This window comes from Otolemur garnettii, unplaced genomic scaffold (genome assembly GCF_000181295.1).
Source record: "Otolemur garnettii isolate 467f Iridium unplaced genomic scaffold, OtoGar3 scaffold00021, whole genome shotgun sequence".
NCBI lineage: Eukaryota > Metazoa > Chordata > Mammalia > Primates > Galagidae > Otolemur > Otolemur garnettii.
This window is the reverse complement of record NW_003852416.1, coordinates 14,157,939-14,185,503: the sequence shown is the minus strand read 5'-3', so window position 1 is coordinate 14,185,503 and position 27,565 is coordinate 14,157,939. Positions and strand designations below refer to the sequence as shown.

The 27,565-nt window shown below is 43.4% G+C and overlaps 1 protein-coding gene across 5 annotated transcripts in view; it reads right to left on the bottom strand.

The window, feature by feature from the left end:
• The window catches only part of SORCS1 (sortilin related VPS10 domain containing receptor 1), a 505,175-nt gene that overhangs the window by 28,041 nt on the left and 449,569 nt on the right, over positions 1–27,565 (bottom strand). For all 5 annotated transcript variants that reach the window (XM_003787186.1, XM_003787185.2, XM_003787187.2 and 2 more), the window contains exons 19-22: positions 18,185–18,371; positions 10,632–10,765; positions 8,007–8,130; positions 2,768–2,880 (exon numbers count right to left, since the gene is read on the bottom strand). In XM_003787186.1, the coding sequence (XP_003787234.1) occupies positions 2,768–2,880; positions 8,007–8,130; positions 10,632–10,765; positions 18,185–18,371 (558 nt within the window). The remainder of the gene's footprint in view (positions 1–2,767; positions 2,881–8,006; positions 8,131–10,631; positions 10,766–18,184; positions 18,372–27,565) is intronic.

The window sequence follows — 27,565 nt, the reverse complement described above, 5'->3', positions numbered from 1 at the left end:
AAACCAGTATTTTCTTATCCTGTCCTTAACAACACCAGCTCCTACTATAGCTAACTCTACCCTGGATTGTAAACTCACAGATTATGTCTGGATCGCCATCGTTATAAATAAAAACGTTTACTGAACAAGATTCAATTAAAGATTTCATTGTAAAATATCAATAGCAAAAGATAATTTGGTGACAAGAAGGTAACCAATTTCACACCAAGTTTTGCCTCATAATAAATAGGAAAGAAAGACTGTGGATAAGCTGATTCTAAATTGTACCTCTTGCAGGGTTTCTTAGAGTACATGGCAATGAGATTCCTTAGGACTTAAGAAAGTGGCCTGTGTCATTACTGGTCTTAAAAACAGAGTGGGATGCTGGGAAGCAGGGAGTGGGTCAGCTGCCTGTTGGGTTCAGGTAACCAGAAAGCCTGGAACCTGGAAGGTCGTAACTCCATCACTACCATGGCCACGACCCCCACAAACGTCGAGCCAACCGTTTGCTTTGTATTTAGCTGACTGTGATGCAGCAGCCTAGAAACGTTGATCAACAGCAGTTTCTCCCCTCCTGGCAGCTGTTAGAAAGGTGGAGACTCAGGGCATCTGATCTCTAGAGAGTCAGTGTGGGGATAAATCGGCCTGGAAGGCTGGTCACTGCTGAGCTAATGCCTAGTTAATAAATCACCTGGGGGAGTTAGACATCTGCCTGGCAGACCTCTGTGGGGCCACAGGTCCCTGGGAGGCTGCAGACAAAAGGAGATGAGCAGTGGGTTCATTAAAGGGTGTAAGTCATCTCTCTGGGACAACAGAGGGGGAAACCAGTGGTCACACCAGGGACAGGTGGCCCCCAGGGCAGAAGGGCCTGCCTACTCCAGCGAGGCCTGGAGTCTAGTCTTTCTGCCTCCTGGTGGCCAAAGTGTTTAACCATCAATAATGTTGCAGATGCCACAGACACAGAAGTGAGGAGGCATTAGGCACATAAAGATACCTCCTGTCCACACCAATGTTCCATCCACACCTGTTTCTCTTTGGAATACGACAAGGGATGGCAGCAGAGAGGAGTGGGTAGGAAACCACATAATCGAGTTCACACCTTGGTGGTCTGACTACACAATCTGGTTTTTAACTGTATGACCTTTGGCCTTTGGCAAGCTACCAATATCTCTATGTTCTGTTTCACTTGCAAAATGGGAGGAAAATCATAGTTTGAATATCACAAGTTTATTTGGGGTATTAAATCTGTTAAATATTGCCAGGCACTGAAATGAGGGCCTGCAATGTACTAAATAAGCACTAAATAAACATCAGCAAGGTAACGCCAAGAGGCTGGATGAGGGATCTCTTTTCTGAGCAGGGGTTATCTGAATGCCTTTATCACACCATCATTTTGTGTCACGTGGCATCATGTGTTGGGAGCAGGAAAGAATGTACAAAGCATTAAACGGGCTTTCTTTTGGGGTGAAGGAGATATTCCAGGAAAATGTAACTCATCTCCGATTTTCCATGTTTGTGCAATAAGCTCACGCAGCCGCATTGAGTGGCTGTTCCCTCTCCTCTGCTCACTCACGAAAGAGGAATGGAGATGCTATAGGAGGTGGATTTTGGCCACCTGCCTGAGCCAAAGCTTAAGTCTGCTTACAATGCTGAACAAAAGCCTGGAGGAGGATTAACAGCAGCTTCAATAGGAAGTAGTTCTGCTTTCTTTAACAGGATGTGGCAACCATCAGAGTGGTCTGCTGGCCTCAAAGACAGCACAGACTGGTTGGGCAGCTACCAATAACCGCTCTGCCCTTACATGCTATGATTTCAATGCAGGCTCTAAACTCTCTCTCTCCCCTTTAAAAGTTTCCCAGTTCTTGGTTCAGAGAGCCATCTGTTGCTTCACCAGCACTCTCTCCTTTTTGTTTGAGCAAAAGCCCCAAACAAAGCTTTGCCTGCCTCAATCTTTCCAGCCTCGGGCCGACATCTGTCACCTCAAGGACTAAGAACTCCAAGACCCACAGAAGAATGAGTGGGGATGGGGAGTGGGGGAAAGTGCCTAAAAGATGTGCTTCTCCAATTGTCCGTGACATTTGCTTAGAGATGGATAAACCAAACCGTCTAAATATGCTCGCGCCAACCTTGGGAGGCTGTGTCGCAAAGGTAGAAACCCAGACATTGCACTTAAGCCCTTCACTTCACTTTTGGAGCTTATCACTTGTTAGCTGGGAGAGCTTAGGCAAGTTAATTAACCTCTCTGAACCTTTCTTAGTTGCCTCATCTACAAAAAGTGGGTAATAATTCCTTCATGGGGCTGTTACTATAAAGAAAGGTCTTTGAAAAAATTGGGGCATAAAAATAGAGTTGCCAATCACATCCTGAAGGCTCACGGTCCTGTAAGGCTCACAGTTGCAGAACTGAAACCCAAGACCTCTCTGACTGTCCTCACCCTGGAGGACACTTACTTACCGTGTCCTTCTGTTGTCACTCACAGTAGCTGACCTGACACCGACTAAGGGCCTAATCATGACCTGTGCTGTACAACTGGCAGAAGTGTCCACGTCTTTCTCCTCTACGTAGAATAAGCTTCCCGGGGCAAGGACCCCGTGTCTGTCCATGGTTACCTTCCCCAGGTCTGCAGGTGTGAGGCTCGGGGACGCAGACGTCAGACTGATTAACTAGACTTGCCAGGGGCTCCAGCTCTTTCCTGTCATCTCTTCCCACAACGGTCCCCTGTCTGTGAAATTCTTCAGGGACAGAGAGGAAATGTACCGGGGAAAGGGAAGGAACTGTTCGCACTCACTTCCACCAGGGATTTTTTGATGACTCGGCTGATGTCCCTCCTCCACTCCGGGATGTCTGGGTTGTAGTCATCCAGGTTTGGAGAAAAAGATAAGCGAAGAGACCGGAATTCCTCTAGAAACACAACAGGACAGTTGCTGGGTTAGTGTGAGGCCGAGTTCCTGTCCTACACGTCTGGCACACTGTATGTTTTATACAAAGCCCTACTGAAGTCCCCTTCCTTCCTCCCTCCCCACAAAGACCCTGCTGGAAGGCACATTCACTATCTTGCCTTGTTATCTCACAAGCCTCTTATTTTCTAAATCAGAGCCCTAGACTCTGTGGTTTGCCTACCTCCTGCAGCCTTTTCCAATTATTCTAAGTCTGCACTCCGGGACACTAAATTATATGGAGTGCTCTGAACTGAGGCAGGTTTATGCCCCGGGCCTTTGCACACACTGTTATCTCCACCTAGAAGGCCTCATTCTCCATACCATCTATACACAAGATACGAAAGCTCTGGTTTAAGCATTCTCTGAAAGATCACCCCCCATGACAGTTTAATTCTCTGTTATGAAACTATTATATTGTACACACATACTTTTATTATAATAGGATTGTGAAATTACCATTATTATAATCATGTATTTGTAATTATTATTGTAAGGCATCCTATTCTTATTTTTTTTTATTTACATGGACGTCTGATAGAATTATAAGCTCCTGAATTCCAGGATTTTGTTAGCTGCTTCTGTAGCTTCTGAGTCAGTCCACACTCTGCAGCAAGTCAGAGGTGACTGCATAAGCAAGGGCTATGCGAGAGAACGGGGATGAGCACCCACCAGACCACAGTGGGTGTGGGGCAGCAGGACAGAGGGAAAGAAGGCTGGGTGACCCCTCCCTCTGCAGCTTGAGAAAGACTCAGCAAGACTCTCCAGGAATCTCAGAGGCAAAACAGTTCCCTGAGTGCCACTGCTAGGTCAGCCTCGGTTCCCTGCCTCACTCTCATTTGCTGGGGTCAGTCCCTAGAAGGTATGGACTTGGCCATCGTGTGGAGATAGATGTCGGAGCCTGGTGCTGGGGGTCTTGGTCGATGACACTCCCTGTGGTTGCAGATCTGGGAGGCGCATTCTTGTGTCTTTTCCCTGAACACAGCACAGAGTTTGACATGTGGTGTATGACAGTGCTGCCCTAAAGCTTGTTCTTAGCTCCACAATGCACTCAGAATACAATGCAGTTTCTTACTTTGGCCTTTTCGGCTTCCATCCCCTGGGGGGGGGAAGCTCTTCTCCCTCTCCCTGCCCCACTAAGCTTCCCTGCGTTTTGTGCACTCCTGTGTGTCCCAACATGCTCCACATCAGCTGGTGCCACTTCAGAGCACTGAGTGTGCTCAGCTCCAGCCCCCCATTCAGTCTCTCCCCAGAGAGGCCTTTCCAGGCACCCAGCCTCAGGTTCCTCCCTTCCTCCACCCCAGCACCCTCCACCACTGGACGCTCCTTGATGTCTTCATATTTACTGCTGTTTACATTATCTTGTTTTCAATTGTATGTCTTAACATAAGCTCAAGGAGGACAAGGGCTCTGTGTTCCTGGACCCTTAGAACACCGCCTGGCACATGGTAGGTTTTCAAGTACTACCCCTGAGTCATTTGATTAAGAAATATTCCTTGAATACGTAAATGCATAAATTTCAGACAGCCTCCACTGTTATTTAAACATTTGTTTATTCAACAAACATTTATTGATTTTCAGTAGGAGCCAGGTGGCATCAGGGATGGCAATTATGCATTCAGGAAGCAGAAAAGCCCACTTGAGCATTTCCTAACAATGCTAAGCGGTTATCACACACATCCTTTGAAGACTCTCACGTTCTCAGGTGTGTATTCACAGCAGCTACCATATTCCACAGACATATTCCTGAGTCACTGGTCCACCTATGGATCTTACCAATTCAGGTCCGATGGAGAGTAATGAAATGCATGTTAATTGGCCGTGGGGTAAATGGCCCCACCCAGAAGAATCATGAGAATCACCCACTGCGTTCTCACTTTTCGCTCTGAATAGATGAGTTTATGTCATTCTCACTTTCTCCGCTCCTCCCACCAATCTGCTGGAGATGGTTTATGTTGGTAAAAGGGCACAAATGAGAAAACGATGCAGTTTCCTCTGTGATTATCATTCTAACCACGATGGCAGGGAGGGGGAATGGCGGAGCAATGTTCTACCTAAGTTTCATTCAGGAAACAGGAGATGCATGTGGGAGGGCTGAAAGGGGTAAATAACAATAATACACACATACAGGGTGGGCATGAAGTTCACGTGCAATTTAAAATAGTTTAACACAGTAAATTGCTCACAAACATTATGGACACCCTGTATGTGTGTGTGTGTGTATGTACATATATATATATACACATACACATACATATATATATGCAATTTTTTTTTTTACAGCTGTTGAGAGAGTTCAAGTCTTGACATTTACACTGTTTTATTTAGAAGCAACTTTGTCTTTTTGCAAACTAGAGTTTCTTCTTCCAGTCTGTTGTAAGGCTTTGGGGAGACAAAACTTTCTCTGTCAACTTCCCCAGATTTCCTTCAGCCTGACGCTGATGAGCCTTTATGTTTCCCTCAGTTTGATTAAACTTAAGATAGTCTTCTTTCTGACTATAGGCCCTAGGCTTCCCATTTCTTTAAAAAAAAAAGAGCATTTACTCCAGAAAATTTGCACCCCTCAGTTCCTTCCCTATCCCTTTGAGATGTCAATCTTCTACCATTCAGGATGGCCTTTCTCTAGGACCTGGGAGCCATTCCTTTTAAATGTAATCTCCAGAAAGATAACACCCCTCCCTATCTGCCTGTCTCTGTGGGAGGGTGGGAGACTAGCACAGATGGTCTAATCACCTCTAACCCCCAGGCTCCCTAATGCCCTTCAGTGCTTTCCATGAGTGAACTTCAGCCTTTAGAAATCTCCCTCCCTTTTGTTTCAGTTGAGTTCGTCTTGCCTGTTGAACTGTGTGGTGCAATGTTTGTTTAATATGTCATTACAACATTCTGATCAGTTCTATGAAAGGATGGACAACTCCTCCAACTGAAGAAAAACTACGCATGGATGATGGGACAGGAGTGTGGTTAGAGGTGAGGGGGGCATGTCCCTGTCTGAGATTTTAGTAAAGCCACATGTGTGGCCCCCTTAGAAGGGTGACTCACCCTTACCCGATGCCTCTAAAGAAACTGTAGGAAAGGAAGAAACAAGCAGAGCAAGGGATTGGGAAGGCCTTAGAAACTTAGACTCTGGATTCAGAATTCTAGGCTCTGCTTGTTTATTATGCTTTTCCTTTCTCATCTGTAACCCAGGCACAATTTTAGAACATTTCTCATAAGTCCATTCAGAGGACTTTATAAACCAGGTCATACATATTAAGTGCTTAGAAGACATACCGCTGGTTAGTAAGGGCTCCATCAATGTTTATTACCACCACCACCACCATTATTAGTACCGGACCTGCCACTAAACAGCAGAATGACTTTAAGCTAGTAATTCCCATGTCCATATCACAATGTCCTATCTATAAAATGTCAGGACATAAGCTGATAATCCTTCCAGATTTAAGGTTTTCTCTGTGATGCTAATGAAGAGATAGCTAAGATACTCAACCAAGAGGACTTCTGTTAGGCTAGTGGGTCAGTGCTCAGTGTGACCTGTGACTTCCAGGAGGAAGAGAAGTGGGGAAAGAGCATCAGGTGGAAATAAAAGAGTGTTAGTTAAGAAGGGCAATTCTGGAGCACCAGCCCTGGGGGTAGATGGACTGGTTTGGAATCCAGCTGTACCACTCACAAGCTGAGGTACCACTGTTATCTCTGAACCAGTGGGGATGACAAAGCCACCTCTTGTACCCTAGGGTTGTTATAAAGATTAAAGGTATTCCCAACACAAAGACAGGAGACAGAGAAGGAAGGGGAGAAGACCTCCCCCACTATACATAGCCCCTGTGTGGCCATCCAGCACCTCACTGAGGGGGGGCTTGTCAGGAAAATTACAGCCCTGGTTTACTTCCTCTGACTAGTTGTGCCGATTAAACTTCCTCAGGAGGGAAAAAGAGGGGAAGAAAGAGTTATGACATCTAACACTCAGCCTTGAAAAGAAGTGTGTCCTTGAGGTCTTTTGATGTTCAGATGTGTTCAAAGTTGCTTACGAATTTTCTTTTTTAATTTTGAAGGTCAAGTTAGCAAGAAGAGGAATGAAAACTGGAATTTGACTCTCCACAGGAAAATCTCATTTAAAATTACCTCATTACTCTGGAACTGAGGCAATTGATATTTGTACCACAAGCTAATCTGTCTGTCTCCCTTTCTCTCCCTCTATCCTCCCTTCCTTCCCTCCTTGCACTCTCTCTGCACAGCATTTATGTTTCCTATCTATCTAATTTTAATTTATTGTTTTTTGAATTTTAATTTTTCATGATGCATTTGTACCACTTCCATACCAATAATGAACATCTGCACCAGTAGCACTCAGTGATTATCCGTCTATCTTTATGTGTAGAAAAAAAATGAGGTCAATCTATAAAATGTTATCTCCTTTTTTAACCAATGACTGTACTTTTTCATTTTAGCAAATTTTTGTTCCAGCTAATACTCTAGCCATTTTCTTTTTTTAATCTTTTATTAAACTATTTTTAATTTCCCTAATTCATCACAAGAGTTTACTCTGCATGGCTCCATGTCCAAAGCAATATCCAGTCTATGACAACACATGACATTGGGTTACTGTGACCTTTCCATTGCTTTTAATCTAGTGGAGTTATATATACACAAATACACATTTTTTGAAAGAGATTTTATAAAAAGCATTTAGACTATGCTAGATTTCTCTTAATAATCGAGAAGTTTAAAGTTGAACTTTAAGAAATGATTCAACATCAGCCATTTTCTTTTATAACTGACTTATTCAAATGTCATTGAAATTCTAAGTGAACTGTGTTAGCCTTACTCATACTAAAAGCCACTTTCTTTTACCTAAAGTGAGTCAGAAAATGGCCACTCTATGTTTACCTAACCCAAACAGACCCTTTGGGAATATCAAGCACTGTTTCCCTGATGAATCACATTTCCCTAATGGAGATCAGATTTCTTTCCCTCAATTCTTTCTCAACCACTATCCTCCTCTCTAGGTGAAGGTCTCAGCACGATGGCCTCAGGCACCTGATAACTTCCTCTGAGCTCTAGGGCAGCAATGCCTCATCAGAGATGGGCACTCACCATACACAGCGATGGTCTTCGTGTCCTGCAGGATGGCGTTCCCCGCTGAGACCTGCACGGTGATGGTATTCATTCCTTCCGAAGTAAACTTGAATGATATGCTTCCCTCCAGGGTGATCAGGGGCTGAAATAAACAAGGGCACAGAGTGAGGGGAAACCTTAGTTACAAGCAAGACATCTGCCACCTCTGAGCTGACATGAGCTGTTTAACTCATGAGGGGCTCTTCCTAGTGTCCCAGTGTGGATCTGGGTCCATCTACGCCTCCCCCTCATCTCAAGTCCAGGTCAGCAAGGAGAGAGGGAAGTAACTCCAAACAGCTTTGCACATTCCTTGTGAATTTGACACTTCTCTCCTGGTATCATCCCCATTCAGGGAAAGGGAGAATAAAAGTCTTACTTGCTGGTAGGATATATGTCTCTCTTTACACACACCTTACATCAAGTAGATTCCTCATCTTAGGGAACAGTCACATTACATGAAAAGGAAGTTCATATTAATCTAGCTCTAAGCAGCAGTCACTGAAAATCCATCAGCCGCAGTGTTCACCTGCTGGGTGTACTATTCCTATGGAATTACACGGAGCACAGCAATCCTGTACCAAACTGTGCACTAGGTGGACAGGAGTGGCCTCGTGTGCGACTCCCCCCCGTCCCCAGAAGCCCTATCAGCTGTTTCCTGGAAATCACTGTGGAAACAAGGACTCATTGGATAGTAGTTTGAAGATTCAAAAACAAAAACAAAAATGCAACAAGGAAAAGGATTTGGAGTGGTGCCTGTAATCCAGTAGAGTGCTGGGGTCCTAAAGGAGAAAACTATTAGCCTACAGACCTCCTTTAAGTCACTCCTCACAAACATTTCCTTCCCATCTTTTCTAATAAATTTTAAAATCAAAATTCATTTAATTCCCTGTATAGCAGAGGGACACCTAAAGCCCAGCACAAGTAGTCTTTTCAGTAGGATCTGCTGAGAATTGAGTTTCCTTTTAAAAGGGAAACAAAACAAAATAATAGGAAGAGGCAAAGGAGAAACGTGTCTAGTACTTTCACCTTCTGGCACTAGCTTTCAGGGAGATAAGATCTCTGTCTCCTCTTCCCTGGTGGATAATGGGCCCAATCTGAGCCAGATGTATACACTTGACTTCAGATGAAATAGCAAAGGAGTTCTAAAGCTGGGGCATGGTGGCTTATGCCTGTAATACCAGAACTGTGGGAGGTCAAGATGGAAGATCACTTGAGGCCAGGAGTTTGAGACCAGACTGGCAACATAGAGAGATCCCATCTTTACAAAATATGGAAGAAAAAAAATTAGCCAGGCATGGAGGATTACTTTAGCCCAAGAGTTATGCAGTGAGTTGTGATAGTGCCATGGCACTCTGCTGCAGCCTGGGTGACAGAGCAAGCCCCTGTCTTTTAAATCAATAAATGAATAAGTGAACACATGAATAAACAAATAAATAAACAAACAAAAAGCAAAGGGCTTTTTTCCGCTGAGTTATGTTAGCAGTGACGGTGAGAGGCTCTTCCCACCGTCAGGCCTACAGCTGGTCTAGGTTCAGGGAAATTTTCTCCCCGCATTTGTACAAAATTGTGTCTCCCTTTAAAGCCAAATGGTTGTATTAAAATAAGATGTATTGTACTTTAGCAAGGGAGTCCAATAAATTTTTTTAAAAAACAAATATATAAGTAAGAAGGATTACGTTTGACGAGCAAAGTTACCAAGTGAAAACGACTCTGCTGGAAGATGATCAAGCTTTCCAGCCCCGAGCAGTTCATTCTGGCGCCCTTCGGGGCTCTGCCGTATTGCCTAACCTACGTGTGGAAGCATTTTAATTACTGAGAATGGAAGGAGTTCAAAACTGAAAAAGCCCATGCAGCCTGGTGCAGAGGAAAAAAATACAATGGAGACATCAGCAGGCCGTGAGTCTGGCCTCTTAGGAAGCAGATGGAAGAGACTGAGGAGGCCACTCCAGCGGCATCCTCCTCCCTCTCCCATGTGCAAAGAGGGACTTGAGAGTAAATGAGGTTTGGTCTGTTTTCAAATACTGCTGATTTCTGTACACAATGAATATTGGGGGAAACTACAAAGGATAAATCTTACCCAAAGAAACAGAATTTCGGAAGTAGGGGAAGGGGGCCATCTGGCAGGTGCACCGTAAGGGTAACCTGTTGCTTTTGCCTGACCAGTATCCATTCACCTCTGTGTCCTTTGGTAACCACTTCTTCCTTTTTGTCGTTTGTGTGGTTCCAAAGATGTGATGCTGACTGTATACCCTCCTCTCCACCCCCAGGCCTGTGATCATGGCCTGGCCCATAGGACTCAGTGTCAGCATTTCTGTTAGAATCTTTGGAAAGCAGAGTTTAATTTGTCTGCTAAACTAAAGCTGAAAAGACCCTTTGGAGTCCAACTGGAGGTAAATGCCAACAGAGAGGGAGGCAGAGAGAAAATGTAGTTAGAGAGGGGCGAGAGGGAGGGAGACCCTACTATAGGATGTTTGACCACCCAGAGCTTCTTGTTCCTAAAGCCAGGACGACCACAACTCTCCTGAGCTCATAGGCATTTTGTTTCCTTTTCTAGCCAGTGGAGCTGATCTCCCGTCACCAGACCCCTGTGGAAGGCAGACCCACCTCCGTGTTGTTGCCGTACCACCACACGTAAGTCAGTGTGCCCACTTGGCTGGGCCACAGCACTGCCGTCGCGTTGACCTCTTTGTTCTTCGTGGTGACAAAGGGAAGAGACAGATGTACATGCTCCAGGGGACCTGAGGCACAAGACAGAGAGGGAGTAGAGAGGGAAGAGCTCCTTCTGGGCAGCCTTCCCTGCTCTGAAGACAATGCACCTCACTCTGGAAGCCTCCAAACACGGTAGCCATACTCCCGGAAGGGAGTTCTCAGGAGCTTTCCCTACCTCGGAGAAAAGGACACATCATGTCTAATTGTGTCTATGCATTTTCCATTTATGATCTTTCTACCTGTTCTAAAAACTAAGTTATGAATATGTAAAAGTTAAAGAAATTGCAAGCAATTTATGAAGTCCTTAAGTGAGCAGGCATAATAGGAGATTTCCTGGAAAGATGAAAAGTCCTTCTAAGAGGTTATTATCCTTGGTAGTAAGTCAGGATCATGAAGACCTTGAGAATCCCTGTTGTATGGGGGGGAAAAGTCCCCAACCCATTCTACATGTAATTATGTTTTATTATGTATTGGGTTTTCAAGATGTGTGCGTGTTTGTGCACGTCTGCATGTGAGGACCTGGAAAGCTGCCTGGCTAGGTGAGCCTGGGACACGCTGTGCTTGGGGTTCAATCAAGCTGGTTCAGCACAAAGGTGCATATGAGTGGACAGAGAGCTCTGTCGTTCTCATCCTATTAGGAGATGCTGATCTAAAGTATAGGACAATTCTATGTATGGAGGCCCATAAAAACCAGAAACCTTAATCAGATGTGCGAATCCCAGAAGGATAGGAATGTCCTCTTCATACAGAACTGCTAGAAATTTTCCTGTGACCCCCAATCTTAGCTCTGAGTCACTCTTCCCAGGCAAAATGCAGCTTCTACTGCATTTTTCATCCTCACCTTCATCTCGTGAGGTGGAGAAGAGAGTGGTCCCTCAGGCTTCCCACCAGGTTTCCTTACTGCCTCTTCCACTTGTCCTTTACCTGTGCTTCCTAAGCTCCCTCTACTTGACCTTCTGCTAGGCAATGTCGTCAACACCTTAACCTTCAAATACAAAATGCCCACGGAGGGTGCTGAAACCTCATTCTGGAGGGCTCCTAACTTGTGCAGTCACTAACTGTTTCTAAGGACCCCAGTGTTCTCCTACAATATTCTCTATAGCTTGGAAATCAACACTCATGTTCATCTAGGGCAGTGGTTCTCAACCTTCCTAACCCCACAGTCCTTTAATATAGTTCCTGTGGGTCGAGACCCACAGGTTGAGAACCTCTGATCTAGGGGTTCATTCCAGAAGCAGAAAGTCAGTCTACATGTCTTTTTCCATTCACATCCATTTAGGAAACCACTGATCTGGCTTCATACACATCTATAAGATATTCACCTGCAGCCTCTTCTCACTCTCCCCAGTCTGGTACCCTGGTTCATATACTAAGTACCTTCCTCACATGTCTCACAGATTTTCCTGCCTGCCATCCTTCCCAAAGCTAATCCATTCTCCAAACTGTTGGAGGAGTGATTTTTCTAGAAAGCCAAGCTGATCATGTTCCTCATACTTACTTGCTCAAAATTAAGATTCTCATCATCTAATTACAGCTGACACGTATGTTAATCTTAAATTTGTGAGACTGGGGGAAAGAGCTGCAGAGTTCTGGAGGGCAAAATTCCTTCATGATCTTTATATACAAAGACTCACAAAATTCCTAAGACATAGTAGGTATTCAAATAGTGACCAGATAAATGAACAAAAGACATAATTCCCTGTCTCATGATTCTCTACTCTCTATAGAATAAGAAGTTTGGTGATTGACATGCAGAACAGAATTGATTTTCTAGCATATAAGGAATAGGTTGAAAAGTGGTTGATGGGAAGCCAGAATAATTCAAGGCACTAATAAAAGGGGAACACTTACTGAATCATGACTCTGGCTTACATGCACTGCTAAGGACCCTTTTTTTCTTTCTGATTTCATCCTCACAACAAGATTATGAAATAGACACTAATATTCTCCTCGTCTAGAGATGAACAACAAAAGGAAGGTGATTTCCCCAAGGTTATAGGGTAGGAAACAGCATTCCTAAGGTGTGAATCCAGGTAGTCTGATTTCAGAGCTCTTTCTGGGCTAGATGATCAATGCTCAATAGAACCTTTCCAGTATCACTTTAACATATTAGGTCTCTAGTTTCTGATCATGTAAATATGTCCCAGGCATTGGGAAATGCACGTTACACCCACTCTCATTCATCACACAGTTCTTGCCATTCCCCTATCACGTGTCGTGTTGCAGCCAGCCATGGCCTGCCCATCCCGGGGCCTTTGCTTTCCTGTGCCCTTTTGAGGACACCTGTCATCTTTCAGTCTCAGTTCCCGCATCCCCTCCTCTGTGAAGCTCTCCCTGATGCTCCTGAGCTGAGTTAAATGAACCAATTAAAATACAAGAATTAGATGAGCTGCGCTAGAAATGCTAGTTCCATTCTAAAGACCAAAGAGTCATTTTCTTTGTCAAGCTTTTTTTTCGTAAGTTAGAACCTTGCAGCAGAAAAATGCCTCTATGCCATTCTTTCAATGACAAAAATGAAATCTTATTAGTAAAATATGGTGATGCAGCCATTCAATAGTTTTTGAGTGCTACTGTGTGTGGAGTATTTTTCTAGGTGCTGAGGACACTGGCCCTGGGTGGAGCTAAGGTGTATTTGAGGCAGGAAGGCATTGCATAGAACATAAAGCAGGGGTGGGTGACAGAGCGGGAAGGCCTCTCAGAACATATGACACTGAGCAGCAACCTGAATAAATCCGGTCACACCAAGTTTCTACTTGGAACGCTGCAGGGTGGACAAGTGCAAAGTCCATGAGGAGAGGAGGTGGGCCAGCAGTGCTTGTGAACAGCAGGAGAGCCAAACGGCTGCAGTGGAGAGTTGGAGGGAAAGAGAAAAGCCAGAGAGGTCTAAGAGGTGGTCAGGACACACAGTGTGTTGGCCTTGGGGGCCCTCAGGGTCTGTAGGAGTTCACACGTGCCTGCATACTCCTCATACCTTCATGTATGCATGGAATGTATCTTTCAGATTCCTGCAGCTTCTTGTATTCTTTCACTTTTTATCAACATGTTCAACATGTCTGGTTCCTGCTGCCTCAGAGCCTATTCTTTAAACATCTCTGTTCTTCAGAGTGTGCATCTGCCCTAATGGAGCTACAGAGATGAAACTCCTGCCCTGGAGTCCCCCAGCTGGCTGGCGCACTCAGCTGAGAGCTGAACTGGCATCTGCAGCTCACCACACGGATGCCTGTGATGCACAGAAGAGGCAGCAGGTGGCGCTGCATCCCTCCGTATGACTTCCAGGCAAGGTAGCTGAGAGAACTGGAGAATTACTTGTGTGAATTGGGTTTTCCTTCTCTTTTTTTATTTAGCCCTCCTGTGCTGCAGGAAACAGCTGACATCGGTGAATCGGATCATCTTGTGTGTGTATTTTGTATGTGTGCACGTGCGTGTGTACTGGCTACTCCGGCCTGCCTCTGGCATTGACGTTCCAGATACCTCTGTCCACCTAAATATTGCATATTTCCATATTGGTATTTATCTAAAGTGCTTCTTAAAAGGCACTGAAAAAACAAAAGTGACTCAAACTCTAAAGGTGAGATCCTGAAACAGAGTTTCTCAAACTTCAGTGTATGTAAGAATCATTCTGACCTGCTCCAAGTAGGTTATGATGCCACCCTTCTGGGAATCCTAACTCCACGGGTCTGGGTCAGGGCTCAGAACACTATATTTTTCTCTTTTAATTCTGGGGCAGGTGGCTCATTAAACCACATTTTCAAGATACATGTATCATTCTACCCTTAGATGGGGTCAGAAAGACGCCTGCAAATGGCTCCTATATAAGGGAGTAGTTAGGAGCAGGGTTTAGGAAGGACTCGAACATCCACCTTAGCTTTTCTTTTTTCGCCTCCCCTTTTGAAAATCTGCAGTGTTCAGAGATTTCTTCCTGCAAGACTGGCTGTGATGGGGCAGCTGAGAGCAGAGGTCTGCACGCCCTCTACGTTCTCTGCTCCAACCAGCTGAAGGCAACGCTGCTGCATCACATGTCTCATTAGTTTGCAAACGAGTGGAGCACAGTGAGCACTATCCCCAAGGAGTTTCCAACTATCAGGCTGCAGCGGATTACACGGGCGCCCAGCAAGAGCTGTCGGCCCACTCCTGGAATCACTGAGCAGAAACCCAGCTCCATTTGTTTCTGATGACCTTTGCAAACCCATATATATTATTTTTCTAATAAACCTTTTGTTTTGGAGTCTGCAGAGTGGAGGAGACACGTACATAAATCAGGTAGTGGACTTTCTGAAAGAACCTGTGGGGAATGAGTGGGGTTGGGGAAGGGAAGAGGGCAGGCTTTGCAAGGCACAAGTTTCTGCTACTTCTCTGAGAATCCACTGCATCCAAATGCATATGCCACTTTGTGTAAGGAAAAAAATCAGATTTTACCAGTCCCCAGGGCACCACACATTTCTTGATGGGACTGTTAGGGATAAGATGTGTATGTGTTTAAAAGCAGAGAGAATCTAGGGTCAGAGAAATGGAGTGAGTTGCCCAGAGGTTGAGTTGAGGGTCTAGACCTAATCAGAAGGCTTGGCTCAGTCCAGTGCATTTTAATTTTATTTTTTCCTACAAGTCCATCTCCTCTCCCTGCCACACCCCATTATCTCAGTACTTTGGTGCCAACAGTTGCTCATAAGATTCACTGGGAGTGTGACTCTCCTATGCTCTAAGATGCCTGGGAGTGTGACTACTATGCTCTAAGATGCCTGGGAGTGTGACTCTACTATGTTCTAAGATGCCTGGGAGTGTGACTCTCCTATGCTCTAAGATGCCTGGGAGTGTGACTCTCCTATGCTCTTGATGTGACTCCTTCTTAGTGTGAGATGGTGCCAATTCATAGCGGTTCTTCAGTCCTGGTTATCTCCCTCTGAAGGGACAGGCTAAAGTATCTGTTACGGCACAGATGTGATGATAGCAAAATGAGTCCCTGTGTACAGTAAAACATTCCGGTCCTTTGGGAGGGAGGCACGAAGCTAACATGTTATGGAACTGACTCGCCATTACGTAACTCAGTAGATGTAGGTGAGTTAGCAAACAGCTTAAAGCATGGTCCTGCTCTCATATAATTAGTACAGAAGAGTTACTTCTTCAATGCAAGCCTTAGAAAAAGAGGTTACATTATAGGAGGAGTTTCATTATGTGCTCTAACTGAAGATGCGTTTACAAAATTAAGATCAGAACACAAAACATTCTGTTCCAAATCATCCTCCACTAAGTGTGAGGTCAAATATTTTGCCCCTCAACAAGGTTAATGAAATGAAATGTGCAAATGTAAAAAAGAATGGCATTTCTTTTCAAAGTTGTGATTTTGGTAGCCCTTAATTTTGAGCACAGATAATGTCTGTCACTTTCCTTCCTAAGATTGAGTAAACTGGGCAGGGGTCTTGGGAGAGGGCTGCAAACTCCTCAAGGGACAGGAATGAGGAAGAGTCTATAGGGCAACAAGGAGGCCAAGCTGGAAAGGACTCAGTGGGGGGCCCTAGGAAATTTCTACTTTAATTGTAACTCAGTATTTACATGTGGGTGGAGTTTGGTAGATATATAATGAACATGTGAGGTACAGAGCACAATTACTACAATTTCTAAGGAGGTACCTTTCTAGCAAATTCCCTTTATAGAATAAACAGTGGGAGATGATAGGATGCTGTGTAGGCAGCCACTCTCAGCAAATGTACTATCATTCCGTGTTGCAAGTTCCTTTTGCTACCAATATAATTAATGTTTCTGATATACGAGGCACTGCTCAAGATTTTAAGAGTATTATTCCTATGATGCTTTCATTCTCTAAACACTGATATACAGGGAGGTATTACATCTTACTAAGAGGCAGCTGCTGAAAGTCTGTCTCAGATGGGTTATAGGTGGTTGGATGGAAGGGGGTCTATGCTGTGTGTCTTGAACCTGTGAGGTTGTACAGAAAGTACACTGCTTCTCACCTGAGTGTTTATGTTTTATACATATAGTTTTTCTTTTGAGATGATTTGCAAAGATGGGCTGGGTGAAAACTGATGGAGACTTATTTCCTCCAACCTCAAGCCACCCTTGGCATCAACACTAACCTTAGTGATCAGAACTGAAATTCCTGAGAAAGGGAGAACTGAGTCTGGAGCTCTTCGAGGCAGTATTTGCCCCTTTCCAATAAGTTATATAAGTGCTCTGACCCTCAACACTCTTTGTAAATAGGGTTCTTCATAGGATTGTTCTGAGAAGCGAGGCAACACACTTGAAGAGCTTATTTAGTGCAAATCCTAACACACAGTTAACAGTTTTATGAACTGTTGACAAAATGGGGCAGCCTGTTGTAAAGCTTTGTTTAGAACCAGAGAAGGGACTATGTGTGTCTTCCAAGCACCTCTGTCATAATTGTGTAGGAGGTAAAGACAAGGAATTACTGATATATTAGGAATTTTCAGCAACCAAACAATCTCTTAAGTATCCCAAAATAGTCTTATAAGAAAAGATTTTTATAAAACCACCTAGAGATCACAAGACCAAAATAATCTTGCCCTCTTACTGGACCACAGAAGCTAAAAAAAAAAGGCCCTGGTTGGTATTTCTGTACTTCTATGCTCAGTTTTGTTGCAGAGAGGCATGGGGAAATGACTGGTCTTAATACTCTTGATCTAGAACTTGAAATTGGAACAAGGTCATTCCTATATTGTAGATCTTTCACTTTAAACTACTTCTCGAGTAACCAATGTAAGTCTTATGACTGATGAAGGATACGCTCACACCTACTGAATTTATGACATACATTTTTATCAAACATAACTGGAAGTTAGATTATTACCTCTTCTTATCTACTCACAGCTTTAGACTCCTCAATGAGGGAAAAGCTTTAGTATTTCTTGGAACTATTTCCCATTGTAGCTGCCTTGACCTTATTCTTATACTCTTTTCCCCGGACCATTTTTTCTCTAACACCAAATTAGCCACAGATGAAGCCTAAAAAATATGTTTTTTTTTTTTTTAAGAGAAGAACTCTAAAAGAATTATCAAAGGCCGATATAACATGGGGAAACATGAGTCACCAGATGGGGGAGAGATTTCTTTCCTTGTACTAACTCCCAACGTGTTATTCTAAGCTGTACATGTGGGTTGTTTTCAGTTATTTCCAAACAAATCATGTTTTGACCAAATAGTTTTGCAAGTTGCTCAGGCCCAGCCCCCAGTCACAGGTGTCATATCTCCCAGCCACCTGGAGAAGGAATAGTAAAGGCAAGGAGGACAACCTGAAGCATTCCTGAACTGAAGATTATTCAAATTCCACTCGCTCTTCTTACTCTCTCCCTGGTTTGCAATCTCACTCTCCTATTTTCCATAACTAGTGCCTTTCTTCTTGATACAAAATTTGGGACTAGATTTTAAAAGAACACAACATTAAGATATGTCATAAACCAACAACAGTAATAACATACAAGTTACATGTAAGTACAGGACGGCGCTGTCAGACCCCAGACTGTTGTCCACCTGCACGGTCACTCGGAAAATGCCCACATTCTGATAGACGTGTTTGATCCCATCTTCCATGGAGCTGAGATTGACATAAGACACTGCAATACCGTCCCCGAAGTCCACTTGGATGAGTGTCCGCTGGACATCACCCTGAAAAACAGTACAACATCAGTGAGAATTGAGTCTGTGTTTGCTGCTTCTGCTGGGGGGCTAGGGTTCTCTTAGTTCCTGGTTCAGGCATAATGACAGTCCTGGCTCCTTCCCACAGCTAGGAGCATCTGTCTGTTTTTGACAGAATCCTACGACATTCCATGGCAGGCGATGGCTTGGTGAGATGGACACTCTCCAAAACTGAAAGGCACCAACTACCAAAAGTTTCAAGGTTTTGTAAATTAGTAGTGTTTGATTATTCTGATATCAGACCAATCTGATATTCAACTCCTCTGCAGGCTTTATTCACAGTCTTATCATTCACCTGGATAAAAAGTGTGCACACACAGCTTTAAACATTTAGCCTAAGGGATGTGGTCATGGACTACTTCCCATGTCTTCAAGATCCTCAGATCTCCCTCTTTATTTCTGCTTCCCTAATTATGCTGCAGGAAGGAGGGAAGACACCTTTCCTAATACCTGAGATGACACCGGACTCAGCCCTATTATTATTTAAGATAATAATGGTTAATTCTTTTATACTTCAGTGTTTTGAATTATCAAATGATCTCATTTGATTCTTCACAGAATCTTAATCTAGAAAGAAGAATAGGCAATATTCACCCACTTTCTAGAAGAGAAGTGGAACCCAAGAAGGATTTCATCACTGGATCAAGATTAACACAGCTAGTTAGTGGCAGCCCTGGGATTCTAACCCCACTCACTGCCTGAACCTTCCAGTTCATTCATTATAGTGAGGAAAGCACTGTGGAGCTGAAAGTTCCCCCATCCTTGAACACATCCTCATGTTATTACCAAGCTGGATGGCTTCATGCCAGTCATTCAGCCTTCTGCAGTCTCAGTCACCAAATATATGAAATGGGCATAGTAATAGCTTACTGATGTCACTGAAAGAGTTTTTTTAAAACATGTAGGTATGAGATTAATTACAGATCAATTACTAATCTATAAAATGCTACACAAAAATAAATGACTATAAAAATAATGCAGCTGGACCAAAAATCACTTTGTAACAAAGATATTTGCACCATATTGTTCACTATAGCTCAATTCATAATAGCCAAGTCATGGAAGAAGCCCAAGTGCCATGACCCATGAATGGATTAATAAATTGTGGTATATGTATACCATGGAATATTATGCAGCCTTACAAAATGGAGACTTTATCTCTTTTACATTTACATGGATGGAGCTGGAACATATCCTACTTAGTAAAGTATCTCAAGAATGGAAGAAAAAATATCCAATGTACTCAGCACTATTATGAAACCAATTTACAATCACTCACACTTTCCTATGAAGAATAGATCATAACTATGGCCCAGGATGAAGGAGGGAGGAAGAGAGGGGAGGTCAGCTCAAGGGAGGATGAATGGTGGGATCACACCTATGGTGCATAATACAAGGGTACATGTTGGATTTATTAAGTACAGAATATAAATGTCTTAACACAATAATTGAGTAAACGAGATGTATATATTAACCAGTGTGATGTAAGCATTCCTAATTTTGTATGAAATCAGCACATTGTACCCCATAAATGCATTAATGTATACATAATCTGTGTTTATGATTTAATAATACAAAAAAAATACAGCTGTAAACGCATGCAGTATTCTTTCAAAATTTGATTTGAATCATGTGATGGATAGGCAGGAAAAGAGAAAGTCCATGTTATAAAATCCCCTGCCTATAGAAAAGAAATGGTTGTTGGAATGACAGTTTCTATTCTCAAAGAACGAAGTTGCTGAGACCCAATTTTGCCAAAAACCAGCTTTCCTCATATACAACCCATCCTTTTCTAGAGGCTTTTTTTTTTGTTCTTGTTGTTATTGTTAGCCTTTCCCATTTTTAGGAGGGAAAAAAGACCACAAAACCTTTGAACTAGAAATGTATTTTTGATTAAGTAAGGTTCATGTGGTATCATATTTTTTGAAAAGGCCAAGTTTAAAATGGTGACATTTACAAGATTAATTCAGAGGCAGAGGAAAAGCAGTTCAATTCCTATGAATCTACGTGACCTACTCCTTTGCTCTACGCCCGGCCAAGCATTGTGTGGGGGGCACGCAGCGGCTAACTCTCAGTAAGTGCATGTAGAAATCCTCCGCTAGGGTGGAAAAGGAAATTCCATTCAAAACTACAAAACAAATATCCACGAGGCTACAAATTGTGTACTTACTTGAATTCCCTTCACTAATAAATATAAATGTCAACCATTCTTGAGACTTGTCCTTCATTTGGGCAGCCAAAATAGGCTGATCAATTTCTCATTCTGGTTCTGGTCAGTTTCCACTCCCAGGTTTTCTGGCTTTTCAACAGAGTTTCTGTGGGAATGGGGAAAGAGCCTGCCTTCCAAAACAAGTATCTGAGGGAAATGCGAGGTAGCTAGCTGGGGTTAGCAATGGGAGAAAATGAGCAATACCATTCCCATCAGAGACAGGGACCTGGACGGGGAGGAGGGAGAGAGACAGGTTTGAGGGACTCTAGGGGGACAGTGACGCAGGGCCATCATCTGCGAGAGGACAAAGGGAGACTCACACTTCCAATCAATTCCTCCTCTGTCTCCACCAAGAGAGGGGAGAGCAGCCACTTACAGGACTGGGAAGAGTGCAGTTCTGACTGCATGGCTCCCATGCCTGGTCTTTCAGCTCAGTAACTATCACTTCCCCATTATTGGCCTGGACTTAGACATGTGGCCAAGTTCTGTCTGTCTGGATATCCGCTGTCCGTCATGCTGGCCTTTTGCCCTGACAGCATTCTTAATTCCCCATTCATTACCTATGCATATAATAGGGGAAGAGAGGGAGGTGCTCAGTGTTTGAACTGGGGCATCATTAAGCCTTCCATTATAGAGTCAGACTTTTAGGGTACTAGGTCAGGTGTTATCTATACCATTGTTCCCTTTTTTGGCTCCCTATGCGTGTGTGTGTGTGTGTGTGTGTGTGTGTAGATTTGTCGGGAATTAGCCTTATTACACGCCTGACAGACCCTGTTGGCAAAGGCAGAGAATACTCCAATCAAGAGTGAAGTCCCCTTGGGCGGCACCTGTGGCTCAGTGGGTACAGTGTCGGCTCCATATACCGAGGGTGATGGGTTCAAACCCGGCCCTGGCCAAACTGCAATGGAAAACAGCCGGGCGTTGTGGTGAGCGCCTGTAGTCCCAGGTACTGGGGAGGCTGGGGCAAGAGAATCACCTAAGCCCAGGAGTTGGGGGTTGCTGTGAGCTGTGTGACGCCATGGCACCCTACTGAGGGCCCTGAAGTGAGACTCTGTCTCTAAAAAAAAAAAAAAGAGTGAAGTCCCCTAGGACCTCCTGGTGTGAGCACAGGTCTCTGGGGTTGAGCTCTGCATTAGGAGATAAGAATGTCAAGGGGCCATGTGTCGGACAGCAGAAGGCAGCAGATGATGGCCCTCCTGTGTCGTTCTGCTCACTCAAGTGGATTCCAGGTCTTTGTCTTCAGGAGCTCTTAGGTCAGCAATAAGACCAATCCCACTGCGGCTCACAGACTCTAGCTTCCTTGGGCTCTAATTACCACCCAAAGCAAGGACTCCAACCACTTTCAGAGAATAAGAAACAGCACAGAGGTGACAGCTTAAGTCCTGGGTAACCATTTGACTAGGCATGGTGACCCTCCTTGGACTGGCTCTCTGGTCATTCTGGCTTTCAACCAACTGGCAGATACATATTGAGCTTCTATCTCATATCAGTCACAAAACAGAAAAAGGCCAGCACACAAATAATAACTAAACAAAATGAATATGGTCAGGGCTTTCATGAGCTTATAGAACACTAGTGAGGCATAGCAATTTAACTAAATAATCCCACAAATAGGTAAATATTACAAGGGTGATATGAAGGAGAGGTACAGCGTTTTGCAAGCTCATGCGAGAGAGGTGGAGAGCTCATCTATTGGGAACTTCAAGGAAGGCTTCCAAGAGGAATGAATGTCTGAACTGAGAAGACAATGAACTGATGGAGGAGATGAGTGAGCAAGGTGGTGTGGAGGGTGCCCAGCCAGTGGGAAAAGAGGGAAACAGGTGTGCAAAGCCCCTGCTTCAGAAGGGCAATGGGACAGTCTAAGAAATTAGAAGAGCTGGAGAGAGAGAGAGCACCAGAGAGCACAATGACTAGGACATTTTATAGAATGAGGCTAAAGAGGAAAAATCCACCTTTCAGGATTTGTGGTTAAGTTACTAACTTTGATCTTTCTTTTACAAACCTTGAGAAGCCACTAAAGTGTTTTAATTATTTTAACTTAAAACTTTTTAATTGATACCTAATAATTATACATATTTATTGAGGACATGTGATATTTTAATACATGTACACAATGTGTAGTGATCATATCAGGATAAATGGGATCTATTTATTATTTCTCTGTGTTGTGAACATTTAAATTCCTTTCTTCTGGCTACTTTAAAATATGCAATGAATTGTTCACTATAGTTACCCTACTGTGCTATGGGACACTACTACTTCCTGCAATCCAACTACAATTTTATATCCATCAATGAACCTCTCCTATGCCCCTCAGCCTCCCTTCCCAGCCTCTGGTAACAACCATTCTACTCTATTTCTGTGTGATCAACTTTATGGTATAATGATAATTTTAATTCAAAATGATCACTCTGGATACAATAAAGAGGATGACTTGGAAGGGGTTCAATTATTCTGGGAAACCAATTTTGGGATATTCCATGGTAGATAACAGTAGAATGAAAACAGAGCTCCAACAGGACATATGTGTCTTTCTGTCAAAACAAACTCTCATAGTTTATTAGTTTTGAAACTGGGGATTCTGAGCCTTTGATATCAGCATCTCTTGAAGCATTATATTTCAATGCTGATGTCCAACTTTTACCCAAGACCCACCTGCTGTTTTAGGGCCTCTAGGGTGGATAGCTCTGTTCTACCACAGTCTGAGAAAGTCTACAGCAGATGCTGGGCTGTACCAAAGGATGAGGACCTCTGGTTCAGGTTTTCTTGTGGTTGAATTCATCTGAAGATGAATATAATATGGCAGAGGCTAATGCTACTCTTACTTGATTTCAATAAAATGATAAAGTTTAACCAGGATGTTTTAGGATTCTATGTGCTCAGAGTGCATTCATAAGGCTGGCAATGAAAGAATTAAACTCATGGTTAGTGGACTGGAACAAAATCACAAGCAAAAGCTTCATAATTCATGCAGTCAAGATTCATGAACTTCTCTAGGAAAAATGAGTTACTGGGTGACCAGAGTAGACTGTGTATACTCCTGAGGGCTGAGATCTGTCTTGTGAATGGCTGTATCCTCTGTGACTAACACAGTGCCACAGATGAGTCTTTTTTGGTCAATGCAATTTGAATATTGTGCATTTTAATGTGTTTGGTCATCAAAATTATCCCTTAAATATTATTTGGCTTTTAGGACAGCTAAGAAGAGGGAGGACAGATGCTATTCCTACTTGACATCCCAGATAAGCTGAGGCACAGAGAGTTTAGATAAGATGCACAGACACACAGCGAGTTGGAAACTCAGGAAAGGGCTTACCATCACCTAGAACGTAACTTTTATCTCTTCATCTCAGTCTTAGATTGACTTTGTTTAATTGAACGTTACTTGCACCATTTGTTCCAGAATGAGAGCAAGGAGGGAACAAAGACAAGCCGCCACTTTCTTTCCTTGCTTTGCTCTCTTCTGGTTCTGACTGTTCTCCCTTCTGGCAACAGTTTAATTTAGACATTTCTTACTAAAGATGGGATGGCATAAACTTTCTACTCTACTTTTTTTCTACCCTCTGGTGAAACACTATCCTGTTTAAGGCATCAAGAAAATAGAGAGTTTGAGAAACAATTAGTATTCACAATCAGTCATCAGAAAAGTCTTGTGTATAACTGAAATTAATACATCAAAAGTCATCATTCCTAAAACCTCACCCAGGTTGGCAAACGTCTAGACTATCATATAAAGTTCTTTAGATCTAATGCCCTTTATTCATGTGTCCTCATCCAGACTAGACTGAGAATACCAGCTCCCAAGGAGTGCCTGAGAAAGGCACAGAGCCACGTGAAACCCACACGGGGACTGTCCAAGGGCAGCACTGACTTCCGTAATAGAAAAACAAATCTATCAAATGGCCACAATGAAGCCAAGGCTAACCTGAGCAACGAAAGGTGTGTGAACCCGTCAGTGCTTGTAACACAGACTCAGAGAAGAATGGGAAAATAAATGCTACAGGAACTCAACACAGACCGGCTCCATCCAGAAACCAGACTCGGAGACGCCCCTTAAGGCATCACACGCACTGAGACAAAAATGAGGCTCGTGGGTCAGAGCCCGGCCCGAGCTCAGCCCATGCAATTTCCACAGTGGCCCTGACTCGGGCTTCACCAGCATTTTTCTGGGAAGGGAGCTGAAAGATCAGGCAGCAAAAAATATGTTGTAGAGAAATGACTTAGTATAACCCATTTTTATTAAGAAAGAAGTAAAAATACCACAGTATATACACCAGAAGTCTGTGTATGAGTATAGAGAAAGTCACGGCGAACATATCCGAGGCTGTTGATACTGATTTCCCTGAAGCAAAGCCCTGGGGGGCAGGAGTGATGCAAATGAGGGAGTGGGGGTGGGGACACGGGGATGGTAGGGAGAGGAGCAAAGGAAGGGAAATGAAGATCTCACCAAATTTACAAAGAGCGTGGAGTGTGATACAACACAGGAAACACTGCAAAACGCAGCCTCTGTTTCCACTGCGCCCGTGAATATTCAAATATTTATCAAGATACTGGCTACAAGAGGCTTACACAGACACTGTTTTGATAGATGACTGAGATACAGCCAATTTGAGGCTTGGATTTCTGTTGTTGTTTTAAGGCTCTTTTGACCATATAGTAAAATTATATATATATAAAAATTAGGCAGCACAGACTGACAGAAAAAAAGAAATCAGATCTCGTACGGTCTTTCTTCTTATTGCTAAGGATATTTAGGCAGAGTGAAGAGTATGAAATGAAAGTTGCTCACCATTGCTTTGAATACCCTACTATTAATGGGCATATTCAGGTTAGCGAGGTCTTGACGAGGACTGGATAAAGGGATTACCTGTGGTACCATGTGTCCTGCCTTCACAGAGGATCGCTCAGCCAGCATAGTGAGCGCCTGGGAAAAGAGCCATCCTCCCCGCACTTACAGCGAACTCTAGCATGCGACTTCTTAATAAAATGGCATAAGATTTCTTATGTAAACAGCATGAAAAAGAGAGAGAGAGAAGGCATGAAAGGGGGAGAGAGAAAGGGAGACAGAGAGAGAAGGGCATGAAAATAAGATCCCTCTAGGACATCCCCTGGTGGTCACTAAGGGAGAAGAGAGAGAACACTTCTTAAAAAATTTACTGTGCCAGAAAAAATAGCAACCATTTTCTGCATGTTATCTTATTTGATCTTCAACTTTAGAAGACTTGGATCTGTTCAAATTTTTCTACAGTCTAAGATGAGTTTGAGCCAAGCTCTTCTTGACTCCAAGTCCAGGGCTCTGACGACTCATTCCAGGAGACACAAGCTATTGAACTGTGCTCACTCCCAGAGGAGCACTGAGGAACTGGTTCACTCATATGTGAGCTTTTGTAAGCTTCACTAACAAAAACCCTTTAGAGGAATTCCTACATGGAGTGATTCAAAGATAGTGATGTTAGAGGGTCCTGGAGCGTCATGACTCTATAGAACATGGTGACAGCTGAAAAACATGGTTATGAGGACCCCTGGTGGTGTGAGTGAGTGATTCTGATCAGGAAACAGTGGCTGTAACTGTGTTGGACCCTCCCCTGTGATATTTGTAATAGTGAACAGAGCCTTTCTGGCACAGGACAAACCAGTCTGGGACAAAGGGCCAGCACACATGCTCTATCCACACATGCTCTATCTACTTTTCCTAAGCATGTGTTGGTTGTGTGTCCTCTCTAGTGTCCCCTCCAGAAGATGCTGCCACTGCTGAAAGCCAAGATGTTCTCACCAGATGAGCCAAAAGAGAGCGTTCCCAGGATGGCTGGCTCAAATCATGCCCTTTGGATTTTTTCATTTTCAAAACTGATCTCTGGACAACAACTAGAACAAGTCCAGAACCCTGTGTAACTGCAGAATACCATCAGCCTTCTCTCCTTGCCTGCTCAGAGATGCTTTTATAAAGTACACGTCTCTCCAAGTGTGCAGACCTGTTGAGCCTCTCCAAGAAAAGGCACCAGTGAACTTGGACTCTCTGACATGAAGGCTGTGAAGTGGATGATGCATAGGGTCTTAAGATTTTGTCAGAGAACTCAATTCTGTCAAGACCAAGGATACTAGAGATTAGTCTACGAACTCATCAAAGTATCTGACTAGATACATGATATTTCACTTTCTTTCTCAGATGATACGAAAAGCGACAGAGGACTCTAATTCCTGAGATTCTCCTTACTCAATAACCAAATATTTGTCTAGTGCCCAGAACAAGGAATTCTGACAGAACATCACAGAATGGTTTAATCCTTCACTTGGAAATAGGCTATTGTGCCATATATTTGAACAACATATTTCCAAATTTCCTTTTTATGTCTCTGTAGTTGGTGTCTGGCTTAGAATGGGACAGAAGAAGGCAGGAGGAATCCCTGGCAGGCCCCTAAGCTGCGGCCTCTTTACTGCATCTGGATATGGTGGTATGGAGGGGTTCAGAATCTTGGCCCACTGTGCACCAAAAGCATTTGACAGTGATAATGGACATTGCCGTACTGTCATCATGATATGGTGGCTTTGGGATTTATTATCAGCCAACTTTGGCAGGAAAACTATGGGGCCAGAAAATGACATAATCCTTTTAAATGTTTTTAACTCACTTTAAAAATAAGTCATAAAGTAAAACACTCAACAATGTAGGAAGAACAAAATAACATGTTTTTGGCCAGGGGCTAGATTTCAACCTGCCACCTCCAGCACATGGGGCTGGTGCCCTATTCCTTTGAGCCACAGGCACCACACTCAAAATTACTTGTTTTTAAAATTAGTAAGAAGATTCCTTTAAGGAAGAAACCTATGCAACTAATTTTCCACAGTAGTAAAACATGTAATAGAAATATGTTATCTTTATTAGAAGAAAAAGAAGAAAGAAAAGATATATTCATTTAGAAAATGTACAAGTAGGCTCAGCCACTACGGCACCAGC